The sequence below is a fragment of the Leptopilina heterotoma genome, unplaced genomic scaffold (genome assembly GCF_015476425.1).
Source record: "Leptopilina heterotoma isolate Lh14 unplaced genomic scaffold, ASM1547642v1 Lhet_351, whole genome shotgun sequence".
Classification (NCBI taxonomy): domain Eukaryota; kingdom Metazoa; phylum Arthropoda; class Insecta; order Hymenoptera; family Figitidae; genus Leptopilina; species Leptopilina heterotoma.
The window spans coordinates 979,204-992,595 of NW_025111033.1; the positions used below are offsets into that span (position 1 = coordinate 979,204).

Genomic DNA, 13,392 nt, shown 5'->3' on the forward strand with positions numbered 1-13,392 from the left:
ATAGTTAATAATTCCAACTTTAGGAACCTTTTTGCAATATAATTTTTTAAACGTTAAATATTAAAAATAATTAAAAATTAAGCTTTTAAATTATTGTTGAACATTATAAATAAATAGATTTTGAAACTTAGTTGAAAATATAATATTTCTGACAGTTTGCAAAAATTCTTTATGTTAAAATACTGTTTAATAATTCTATTAATACTAATTACCAAAAATGATTAAAATCTATTTAAATTTTATTTTCAAATTTATTTACAAAAGGTAAAAAAAGAAAAATAGAGGTATTGGACATTACAAATGATGAAGAAGATTTAGAACATGCAGTTATTGCACTTACTCCCAAGCGTGACACTCCAGCTCAAACTGCTCAAATTTCAAAAATCCATGTACTAGAATCAGAACTTAATTCTGCCGTAACTAGACGAGATGCAGGTCTTGGAGATAATTTAACAGAACAAAGAATAAAAAAGTTACGTGAAACTTTGGAATGTGAAAATAAAACATTGGATAAATTAAAACGAAACGCTGATAGACAAAAAGAATTCAGACAAACACGAAAAAAAAATCTTGATAAACTTCAGAAGAATGATAAAAATATTGCAAAATTATTAGGAATTCGAGATGAACCTGGACGACCCAGACTAGAAACAGAGCAACCTGAACTTTTAAATGCAATAACGCAAATTGCGTTACATGGTGGCTCTGCGGATTCTCTTCGTCGATCAGAAACAATAAGAACGTGCAAAACACTTAGTCAATTGCAGGCTCATCTTCTTGAAAAGGGAATAACAATATCTAGAAGTGCAACTTATTTGCGTTTATTGCCGAGAAATTCAGCTACGAATGAAGGGAAAAAGCATATTCAAACTGTGCCGGTTAAGCTTTCCCGTCCACAAACTGATCTACATAAAAGCCATGTAGATCAACATTTTTGCAAGGCCACAATAAATTGTATTGAAACATTAGCTTCAACGCTCAGTCCTGAAGAGGTATGATTTTTAAATTTAATTTAAGATTTAATTTTAATAAATAACTTTGAATTAATTTAAAGTCTTTTAATTTTTATAAAATAATAAAAATAATTTAAAATAAATTTAGGTTGCTTTTCTATCCCAAGACGATAAGGCTCGTGTACCTCTGGGGAAAACTGCAGCAAAATTGCAAGCTCCCATAATTATGCACCTCGAATATAGAGTACAACTCCCAGATCACGATTGGGTAGTCGCAGGTGGACATAAACTTATTCCTTCAGTCTACGCCGGGATTGTCATTAAAGATGGGCCAATAGGAAAAAAAACTAACGTCTCTTACTCGGGACCAACTTACATAGCAATAAGGAGTGCAAAGCACAACTCATCAACTGCCTCTACCCATGCGTTTGATCTGAAAAGATTATTAGAACTCGAAAGTTTCAATACGATAATGCGGAATAGTAATGGATCTATTAAACCGGTACTAATATTATCAGTAGATGGTGGGCCGGATGAAAATCCAAGGTACGTTTATGTATTAACAATTATTATATTTATTATTATTATTCTAAATTCTAAATTATTAAATTGTTACAAAATATTTGTAGATATGAAAAAGTGATAGCACATGCAATCAATCATTTTAAGGAATTTGATTTGGATGGTATTTTTATTTTCACAAATGCGCCAAACCGGAGCGCTTTCAACAGAGTTGAGCGGCGAATGGCTCCCTTAAGCAGAGAACTAACAGGTGTGATTTTGCCTCATGACAAGTTCGGAAAGCATTTGGGAGATAATGGTGAAACCATCGATTCTCAGCTCGAGCTAGAAAATTTTGAACATGCTGGGAATATCTTGAGCGATATATGGAGTAACACAAAAATAGATGGGTTTGAAGTGTTCGCTGAATATATTTCTCCATCATTAAATGAAAATTTAGAATCACCTGAAGTTCCAAGTCCAACATGGTATTGTAAACATGTTTTTGAAAGTCAATACTTTCTACAGGTAAATATTACCTGCATGTATGTAATGTATAAATATATATAGATGCATACATTAAAAAATAGATCATTTTTTACGCAGAATATTGACTTTTTGCAGATTATTAAATGTGATAATGTTAGCTGCTGCCAACCTCTTCGAAGCGACTTGAAGAAAGTATTAATCTTTGGACGACTTCCGCCGCCGATTCCTTTACTTCGAGATCAATCAGGACTTCGGATTCCATCACCTAATGAGGGAATATTAACCACATTTGCTAGTCTTTTACAACGACATTCGCTAGATCTAAAGCCAAATCACGATGGATTTCTGATTATGCCGTACGATATGTATTGTCCTTCTGTGCAATCTGATCTTCTCAATAGAACGTGTAAATATTGTGGATTTTACACAGCTACAAAGAAAAGTGCTCAAAAACACAAAAAATCTTTGCACCCTTACGGAGTACTTGAAACTTCTAGAATACGACCACTATGTGTAGTTGCTCGACGTGCTCGTGAAGCACTTTGTTATGTAACACATATTTCGGGCGAAGAAGCAGAATGGATTGACATCGAAGATATCGATGAACAATTCATAAATAATGAAACCGAGTCGTCACAAACAAGCAAAGAATTACCTATTCCAGTTGTTACCTCATTTGAAAATTGGTTGCAAAACCCATTTATCGAAGATTGTGATTATACAATTGAAGACAACATGCGTTATTAATTTAGGAGAGAAGATTATAGCTTTAAAGTTAAATCATTGCCAGTATTATTATGATTATAATTCAAACTATAATATCATATTTAAAAATAATTATTAATATAATTCTAATTGTTCGCTGTGATAAAGAATTACATATATTAATTATTTAAGAGAAGAAATTTATATATTTAAAGCTATAACAGTATTATTGATCATAAATAATATAAAATTATTGTTAAAAAATCAATGTTATATTTTTGGTTGCACAGTATGATTAATAAAATTATTCCTCTAAATGTTTTTTATATGTAACTTAATTTTGTATTGCTATTGTACGATATAAATACTAAAAATAACAGTAATAAACAAATTTGTTTCGAAAAACGTTAGTAAAAAAAATATTTTAAAAAATTACGTAACAATGATAGGGGGGGGGGTAAAATGATTTTGTTACAACTAAAAAACTACTGAACCCTATTTGTAGAAACATAAAAATAAGAAATATGCAATTATTTAAAGTTTTCCTTTAAGTTATGTTAAAAAAGTCGGTGGCTTAAAAGGTGGTCGATATATCGACCACTGGGACTGAAAGGGTTAATCAAATGATAATAACTTTATTCAAAAAAATCATACGACAATTTTTAAAAATGCACTTTAAAGTTGATAAAATAAGCTTTAAAATGCGTTATACATAATTATAATTTTTGATTACTTGTTAAAAAATTACATTTGTTTGAAATTGGCAAAAAAATTGAAAATTTTGTTTTTTCTAAACAGTAGGGGAAGTGCGCCGGTTGTGGGCACGCTCCGGTTGTGGGCACCCCTACGTAAACTTCGACGGCAAGCAGACTTTACTGATCTTAGTATTGCAAGTCGTGTTCGTTGACAATACGGACTTTTCGTATTGATAACGAAACAAATATATGCATTTGTGTAATAGCTGTGAGCATAATAAAGAAAATTTGCATTAAATTAATAAAAAAGTAATTTTGTATTGTTTTCAAAGAGCAACATATGGGTGTAGATTCGTTCAGAAAAAAAGGTTTAATTTTTTTTACAGTGTTGTCATTATATTTTGTGATTTACCTTCGTGTTTAACCAAAATCCTGCATCACAAAATGTGTTGGTCTTTTTAAAAAATGACTGTCATTCCCGGTTGTGGGCCCTTTTATGTTAAGGAGGCTCTACCATCTGACAATGATGTGGACTACTGTCTCATCTATCTAAACTTTCTGCCAAGGAATGTGACAGCCGCAAACTCCATTAAATGCGATGAATATAGTCGTTCAGTGCATTAGAAGTGCGTTATGGTTTGCGTACTAGCTACTTCACATGCAAGCATTATGCTTTTGTTAGCGATGAGCATAGTGTGAAAACGTGTCATCATTTTTGTTCTTTATCCCGGCAAAGTCTCTTAAAATAAAGAAACTTTCATTTCTTCTTTATTTGTGTTGGTTTCCTTTCATATTTTTCCATTTTTAGCAGATTTTTCAAGGGTGCCCACAACCGGATACAAAAATTTTTTTGTCAAAAAATTTCTATTTCACTAAATTTCTAATAAAACTTTTTTATTTAAAGGAATCAATTTAATTTCTTCACTGACAGTCACCTTAGACCTCTAGCTTTAAATTCGTACACATATATTTGTATAATATGCACATGGACAAATGTTATGAGGCAAAAACAAAAGGGTGCCGGAACACTTTCCTTAATTAAACAATAAATTTTTTTTTAATTTATTATTTAAATATTGTTAAAGTAGAAGATATAAGCTTTAGAATAAGACCTTACAAACCTCAATATCTTTACTAGAAATCAAAATATAAAACTTTTTGTAACACCTTTAACTGTGATAGAGTGGGCAAATCCTGTTAGGCGGCACTGTACGTTTATTTAAAAAATTAAACAATTGCTGAAATTGTAATTTAAAAAAACTATTTCTGGCATAGTTAAGTAATTTTAATTTTTAACTCTAATCTCAAATTTAAAAGAAATTTAAATTTAAATCTTCAAACCGAAAAAACGGTAATCTAATATTGAGAATATAAAATTGTTAAAAAATTTTTCTTAAAATTTATCTTAACATACTCTAAAATCAAGACTATAATATAATTAAATAAATACTCTTAATAATATTTTTAAGTAAAGAGAATTTTCTTAAATATTCTTCTTAGAAGAAGAATGTAGACGTTTCACATTTTATTCTAATCATTATATCAGACGTTGCAGTGGCAGTGTTCAGTGCAGTGTTTGTTTGGTATCGTACGTCGTGTTGTTTTTTCTACTGCATTTTATTAATGATGTTTTTCTTTTATATTGTTTTATTTATATTTATATGTATTTATATTTCTTGTTTCTTGTACTATTTATTTATGAATCACTTAAATTATTTTAATTTTGATATTTGGTCATAAAATTAACAGTATTACGTTTTTTTTACAATTTTTAATTTCTTTTATACATATTTAATTCCAACTTTTTATGTTCAAAGCTTTTTACAATTAACTAATATTTTACTTTTAAGTATTACTGTAAACAAAAATCTACGTAAATATATTTAAATTAATTGTGTTTTTTTAGAAGGTGTAATAAAAATGATTATATTTTTTTTCTGCACTTTAAATTATGTATGTATCAATTTCAAAGAATCTATTTATTAGATATTCTAAAATTAAGTTTAGAATATTCATAAAGTATTTAATTACACTTGTTCATGCATGTATTAATGCGGACAAGAGGGTTTCGCTCGTAAATTAATTTAAAATAAAAAATCGGATTTAGCAACAAGAAGCAAAGAAACACAAATACCAAACTACAACTCTTGTCTGACGAATAGAATTTTTCTGATTAAAATAACAAAGTTTTTAATACTAATATAACTTGGTTGATATAGTAGGTTTCAACTATTCACATTTAGTAAAGAAACTTACTAATGAGTTGACAATTGTTTCGTGAGAAATTCTGGGAAAATTTAAATAATAATATAATTATTTGAAGATAAAACATTCAACCAAAAATCCAACGAAACGTCGTTCCTCAGCGCAGGAAAATGAGCCACACAAATATGTTTACACGACAGATAACCACACAGGACATGCATTAAAGACTTATTCTCTGATCTACAGAATTTACACAACGAGTCTAAGCTAAAACGATAAACTTTCTTTTTATCAAAGATAATCCTGCAAACGTGAATATTAATCAGCCTAGTTTAAGCAAGTAGTTTTTTGAAAGATAGAGGAAACTTCATGCGCACGTACGACTGCGGGCTAGTACCAAGCGAAAGACACGGATATAATTGCAAACTCCTGGAGCGCGCGTAGGACGACATATCTCTTTCCCTTAAAAAAAGCTCATATTTATCAAGAAGTAATTTTATATCAATCGAGTCTGCCTCGAGACACATATCCAGCCACGAGCCCGCCAAACCACAATCCACAAAAAATTTTCTTATTTAACAAAACCAGTTAAATTTCGCAAAAGGATCCTTCAAAGCTAAGGACTTGAGTCTTTCAAGACACAATTTCGGAAATCTAAAAGCTTCCATTTCAGCAATTCTATTAAGCCAAGAAAGAACCTTCTTGAATAGTGAAAGCGCGATATGTGAAGAGCTCGTTTCTAGTCTGATATCGTAGTTCGGCGTGCTTATAGGCTAAAGTGTCCGTTAAAAACGACATTTTGGAATTTTGTCCATTTCCGGGTCTCATTTTGTCACAAATTGAAAAAAATTAGATACGTATTTTTTTATTTTTTTTTAAATGAATATTTAGTGGTGCCTGTAGGCTATTGAAATTTTGCATGTATTTTGCATGGGAAAAAAACTTTTTTTCGTAGATTTCCTTTAAAATCGTTAAAAATTAATATTATTTGACTGGACTACTCTGTTTCTCTTCATAAATGTTCAAAGTATAATAAACCATTTTTAACATATGAAATTTGTTAAGTTAACTATTTTTTACAGGACCAAAAAGTTGATAAAAAAACCAAAATAGGTTATTATTGGTAAAAAATATTAATTCTAAAAAAATGAGAAATTTAAACTGCTAATCATGGTTTCTAATGTCTTTGATGTCACTGATGACAAATCTGAATTTAAAATGGCGGATCCAATATGGCGGCCATGCAAATTTTAAAATTAATTAATTTTTATGAAACTTCGTATCAAGGTGTTTTTGGGGTCCCTAGTTACAAATCTAAGTTAAAAATTTAAACACGACCTCGCTGCTAATCAGAAATTAGAAGGTTAGTATTTATTAGCTAGATAAGGTTCATTCACCAATTAGATGATACGATTTTATATATATTTTGACTCGATCCTCCTTTGTTACACTTTCTACATAGTAAAAATTAGAAAATTACATGTTCTGTTACACGTCAATAGTTACACTCAGGAAAAAGGGTACATAAAGTATGCTTCATTAGTTCACTTTAACTAATCGATTTATTAGAAATATTACTATTTAAATCAGAGATCGACTTTTTGTTATCAAAATAGTTATTTCTAATTAACTTAAATTTAGATAGAACTTTCACAAAAATTTTGTTGGCTAATGGGATAAGATATTCCATAATTAAGTTTAATAAAAGTTATTAATTTTTTAAATATTATGCCAGCCGTATTAGATCCGGCACCTTTAATTTTTGAAATCTGACTTTAGATTTGTAATCAGAGACCCCCAAAACCGCTTGATACGAAGTTTCCTAGAAATTAATTAATTTTAAAATTTTCAGTTTAAATTTTTAATTTTTTTTAGAATTAATATTTTTGGCCAATAATAACCTATTTTGGTTTTTTTTGTCAACTTTTGGGTCCTGTAAAAAATAGTTAACTTAACAAATTTCATATGTTAAAAATTGTATATTATTTTTTGAACATTTATGAAAAGAAGCAGAGAAGTCCAGTCAAAAAATATTAATTTTCAACGATTTTACAGGAAATCTACAAAAAAAGTTTTTTCTTATGCAAAATACATGAAAAATTTCAATAGCCTACAGGCACCACTAAATATTAATTAAAAAAAAAATAAAAAAATACGTATCTAATTTTTTTCAATTTGTGACAAAATCAGACCCTGAAATAAACAAAATTTCAAAATGTCGTTTTTAATGGCCACCCTAATATAGGCAGGGGTAAGAGTCTCTTGTAAAAAACGACAGTTGAATACCCTCTAATCGATCCAGGTGACGAATGAATGACGTGATAAGCTCTGAAACATTCTCACGTAAGAATCACCCTTAGGACTGAACCCACAGTCATTCGCACAACATTCGCCGCACTGATCGCCTTTTTAGCCGCGGGCAAAAAAGAACAACTCCCTGAAAACGTAACACCTAAATATGTGTATTCTTCGTTGACTTCAATGCGTTTATCTGAAAACTTAAATGATTAAAAATTTTTTGCTGATGAATTTCCAAATTTGCTAAAAATGACAATTTTTATTTTATCGACGTTTATAAAGGTTATAAAGATGCAAAGCTTTGAGTTTTTTGTTCAGTTCGGTGGGAGTATCGGAAAGTAAGACAAAATTGTCGGCGTAAACTAGCATTATGATTTCCTTTTTTTCATTAATGGCCAGACCTCTGCAACCTAGCCCGACAAAAAAATGCTCTATATCGGAAACAAATAATGTAAATAATAAAGGGCTGAGCACTTCACCCTGAAGAACTCCTTTTGTAACACGAGTATCATTAGTAAAACCTTCGCTTGTTCGAATACGCGTAGTCGAGGAATCATAGAAGTTTGATTTGATAATATATTAAAGAATTTAGAGCTCATACCCAGCGAGTGCAACTTGTTCCATAGTAAATGATGAGCAACAGAAGGAAAGGCCCCTTTAAAGTCGACGAAGACGCCATAAACTACCGTGTTTTGTCTGGTTAAATGAAATTGAATGATAGATGTTAAGGTCAAAATATGGTCAAGACAGCTTCTGCCCTTTCTGAACCCATTCTGCGATTCCGGAAATAGGTTAAACTCTGAGGTCCAACGTGCAAGCACGCAAAAAAATGTTTGGTTGGTTCAACAGAAAGTTCGTTTGCTGCAACCAAACTCTCTTGTTAAAATAGGACTAACCGTACACTCGGTTTTTAGTAACCAAACAAATTCGGTTGCATTTAGTTCGGTTGGATTAACCAAACTGACCGTTTCTGAAAACCAAACTCTATTTAAATGTGTTAATTTTTTTGTTTTTTAATTTTTAATTTAAAAATAGGTTAAAGTAACATGCTTATTAAAGCTACAAATAATATTTAAGGCGTTTTTTACTTTTTTTACATTATAAAAATTTTTAAAGGTTCTAAAATAAAGAGATTTTTTAGAACACTTAAAAATATAAATTTTATAAAGGTTAAAAAATCTTAAGGCATGGGTAATTTTAGTTTTTGAATAATGTTCATTTTTGAAATATGTAATTTTCTCTAAAAACTAATCTAAACTTTTCAACGTTTTTTGTAAATTTTTTGCAACAATTAAAGATTTAAAAAGAAGAAGGAGAAACGTAGAGAACTTTATTTAATTGAAAGTACCAATATTATTATCTTGTTTTATATCTCGTTGTTAAAATTGCCAATTTTATTTTACTTACTTTAAAATTATATTTATAATTTATAAAGTTGAAATTATTTATACTTAGCGATGTAGTAGTTATATGATTCGCAAGTCGAAATATATTTTAGTAATAATATAAGGAAACATGAAAATTAATTATTAAATAAATTTATTTATTCCAAAAGGTCGTAGCAGTATAAGCATGTAAAAAGTGACCCCTCCTGCATTAGGTCCATATTTAGGAAATAATTTTGATCTGTTATGAAACTCATTTTCACCAAGTTTCAATTCGAAAAAAAATTTTGTTTTTGAGTTAACCCATTAACGCCCAAATGTCCAAAATTTTTTACTGTGGTTCAAGGTAAGAATTTTTATCTTAAATGATTAGACTTTTAAAAACCCTTCGGGACTGGGGGGTATTGAGGTCCGTTCTTTCAGAATCCGGGCTCAAAAAAGCATTTCGACCATCAGGGAAACCAATATTTGTTTGTTAGCCGTCACGTTTTTCTGGCGTTGCCAAAAAAACTAGAAATTTATGAATTTGTAGTATTCAATTTTAAAAATTGCACTTTTAAAATTCGTAATCAGCGACCCCAAAAACCCCCGAGTGAGTAATTAAATGCAATTTTATCGATTTTAAAAAAATTTTATCCGCTATATTGGATACACCATTTAAAATTTTAAAAATTGAACTTCATATTCGTAATCAGCGACCCCAAAAACCCCCTGAGTGAGTAATTTCATGCAATTTTATCGATTTTCAAAAATTTTTATCCGCCATTTTGAATTTTAAAAATTGAACTTCATATTCGTAATCAGCGACCCCAAAAACCCCCGAGTGAGTAATTTCATGAAGTTTTATCGATTTTCAAAAATTTTTATCTGCCATATTGATCCGCCATTTTGAATTTTTTAAATTAAACTTCATATTCGTAATCAGCGACCCCAAAAACCCCCGAGTGAGTAATTTCATGAAATTTTATCGATTTTCAAAAATTTTTATCCGCCATATTGATCCGCCATATTGAATTTTTAAAATTAAACTTCATATTCGTAATCAGCGACCCCAAAAACCCCCGAGTGAGTAATTTCATGCAATTTTATCGATTTTCAAAAATTTTTATCCGCCATATTGGATCCGCCATTTTGAATTTTTTAAATTAAACTTCATATTCGTAATCAGCGACCCCGAAAACCCCCGAGAAGTAATTTTCATATGATTTAAATCAAGTTTTGAATATTGATGATGCATTTGCTATCTATCAAGTATTTTGATCTGATTTTTCTGCCATTTTGGATCCGCCATCTTAAATTTTCAAGTTGTTAAGTACACAGTTCAAAAGTACAACTATTTTATCCACCTATAGCATACATGAGACCCCCCCCAAAAAATCTTATTGATGTGAAAAGTGTGTTTCAAAAAAATTATACGATTTTTTCGGTATTTTCTTCATTTCCGGCGCCATATTGGTTTCCCTGATAATCGAAATGCTTTTTTGACCCCGGATTCTGAAAGAGCGGACCTCAATACCCCTTAGTACTGAAGGGTTTTTAAAAGTCTAATCATTTAGGATAAAAATTCTTACCTTGAACTTTAGTAAAAAATTTTGCACATTTGGGCGTTAATGGGTGAAACGATTTTTTTGAAAAATTCAAAAATTTTGATTTCCTCCAAAATGGCTGAACCGATTTTCTTGAAAAATTTTTTTTTGCACAATACAATATGAACAGTTGATAAAAAAAATTGCCGACCAAATTCTTACAAAGAAAATCAGTAAAAAGACAGTAACAAAAATTTTTTTTTAAAACATTTTTTAAACAAAATTTTTTTTGCACCACCGCACCGACATTTTTTTCTATAAAATAATTGTCATTTTAAAAGTAACATATAATTTTCGCAAGATGATTGAAAGGGTACTTCATATTTTAAAAAATAAAAAAACCGATTTTTGGCCTTTAAATAGTACAGTTTCCTATATGAACGAGGGGCCAACATTTTAAAAAATTAAATTAAATTATTAATAATTAAATTAAATTTTTAAAAAAGTTAATAATATATGCCTATTTATTGTAAATATTGATTGTTTAGTCAACTTTTCGAAAAAATTTACAAAAAAGTAAAGCTATCACTGGAAATTAATGATACATAACTGAAAATTTTTATAATTTATACAATAATTGCAGCAATTGACAAATTTGACCAAAAAAATTTTTAAAATAAAATTTTTTTAGAAAATTTTCAACTTTAGCATATTTTTTAAGAATTGGAGAAAAAGTTTGAAATTTACGCAGGTGGATCATTCAAGTTTCATCTTTAATTTAAGACCAAAAGAGTTTAAAAATCTTATTTGGTTCGTGAGATATATCATTATAAACGTCCGAGCATGTTTTTTGACAATATACTGTTCAAAATTCCATTTAATCAGCAGTTATTTATAATCGCCACTCATATTAATATTCTGCTGACTCCACTGACAGATTTAAATTTAAAAACATACATAAAGTAATGTTTTTAAAGTAACAAATGAATGAGTTTGGTTACCATAACCGAAAAATTTTGATTTTCGCAACCGAACAAGTTCGGTTGAGACAACCTGCCCTTTGTTTCAATCAACCGAACTTTTTGCAACCAAACCCAGATTGGTCAATTTTACTGGACCATTTTTTTGCGTGAGCCGATCACATAGAATCTGTATGAAAATCTTAGCCACACAGCACACTAAAGTGATCGGCCTGTAGTTTTCCGGACGTATTGCACTAACAGCTTTCTAAAAGCCGGTCGAATTACTACAGTTCTCAATATGCCTGATACGAGCATTCACATACTCCGTTCTTTTGGTCTCAGCGTTGCCTTCATAATTATCTCGATTGTTTTGACGTCCAACACGACGAGGAATGTTCCATTCAACGCCAACTTTTTGCGCTGTTTCTTTGGCTGTGTTAAAAATAACACTGAATCTTTCATCTGAATTTTGTCTAATCTCATCAATTTTCTAATACAAATTATTTGCGTAATCCATGCAGAGACTTAAATCAGTCTTCCTTTTGTAAAAATTCGCTTAGATTTTTTGTTAAGACAAAGATTTGTTTTAAAACTTCTAATGCAATTATGAATTGAGGTGTACAAATAGACGTAAGCAGTGAATGCGGTTGCCTTCCTTCAAATGTTGTGTTGTTGTAATTCAGAAATTCTAAAGATAAACAAATGCATTCGTAAACATCATAAAATAAGCTGAGTGAATCCAAATGTTCCACCCAACGTGTTTCGCAGAATTTAAAAAGTCGATTTTGTCTCGAAGTGGGAAAGGTCGTTTCAATTCTACATTTTAAAGCTAGTCCAGCCTTGTTCGAATTACGAAAAAAATTTACAACTTCTTTAATCTCGGTGACCTCTTAAAGCCAATCTTTGTCTACCGCAAAGTAAAACAGCTCGAATTATAGAAATTAATTATTTTCTGTTTTCCAATTGTTTATGTTTGTGGCTCGAGTCGATTTGGATAACTACATACATTACTTTCTTTATTTTCGTAAATCAATTTAAAATTTTCTGCATTTTCTAAAGCAGTTGCATGATAACTTTTCGTTTAATGTTCTTCGAACTTTTGGATTGTTTTTTTCCATTCTCAAAAAGGAGTTCGTACCAAATAGTTTAATTTTTGATTATGACCTTTGTCACTAAAATCTTGTGCAAATAGAACACAAAATCGACAATAAGCTCCGTCTTCTTTAGATGAATACTAGCCTGGCCGCGATTTGTTAAGATATTTTTCAATCTAGTGATATCATTGAGCGCCGGACAGAAAAAGTTTACCTTTAATTTAATAAAACGAAATTGATGAAGACGCATCTGGTTCCGGAGATATTGAAGTTTTTGTAAAAAAGACTAGCTGCAGCAACAAGGCGAGGTTCGAATAAAAACCTAAAAGTTCTTGCCCATCTAATTTTTTTAGTATCGTTTTAGTAAAGCCATACAATAATTTTAAGACAAAAAATATAAATAGGTAGATGAAATTTTAAATAAACCCAGTTTTTCGATTTTTTTCATTTTGGATATTTAAAAAATCTTCATTTGTTAGTGAGTTGGGAAAATTCTACAAAAATTGAGTAGAAATAGACAAAACTTCGATAATATAGAAGAATTTAACTACAAACTTTTCAATTTTAAATGGTTCTGCA

General features: G+C 30.0%; 1 protein-coding gene across 1 annotated transcript; it reads left to right on the forward strand.

The window, feature by feature from the left end:
- Positions 1-258: 258 nt before the first annotated feature.
- LOC122505266 lies at positions 259-2,723 on the forward strand. Its single transcript, XM_043616770.1, has 4 exons — positions 259-992; positions 1,102-1,499; positions 1,583-1,982; positions 2,079-2,723. The coding sequence occupies exons 2-4, from the start codon at positions 1,180-1,182 to the stop codon at positions 2,688-2,690; spliced, it is 1,332 nt and encodes a 443-aa protein (XP_043472705.1). The 5' UTR covers positions 259-992; positions 1,102-1,179; the 3' UTR covers positions 2,691-2,723.
- Positions 2,724-13,392: the final 10,669 nt, after the last annotated feature.

Excerpts from the sequence above, each read along its gene's own strand:
- LOC122505266 (XM_043616770.1), top strand. The coding sequence starts at position 1,180 with ATGCACCTCGAATATAGAGTACAACTCCCAGATCACGATTGGGTAGTC. Across the intron at positions 1,500-1,582 it reads GGGCCGGATGAAAATCCAAG|ATATGAAAAAGTGATAGCAC; the intron begins GTACGTTTATGT and ends AAATATTTGTAG. Across the intron at positions 1,983-2,078 it reads AAAGTCAATACTTTCTACAG|ATTATTAAATGTGATAATGT; the intron begins GTAAATATTACC and ends GACTTTTTGCAG.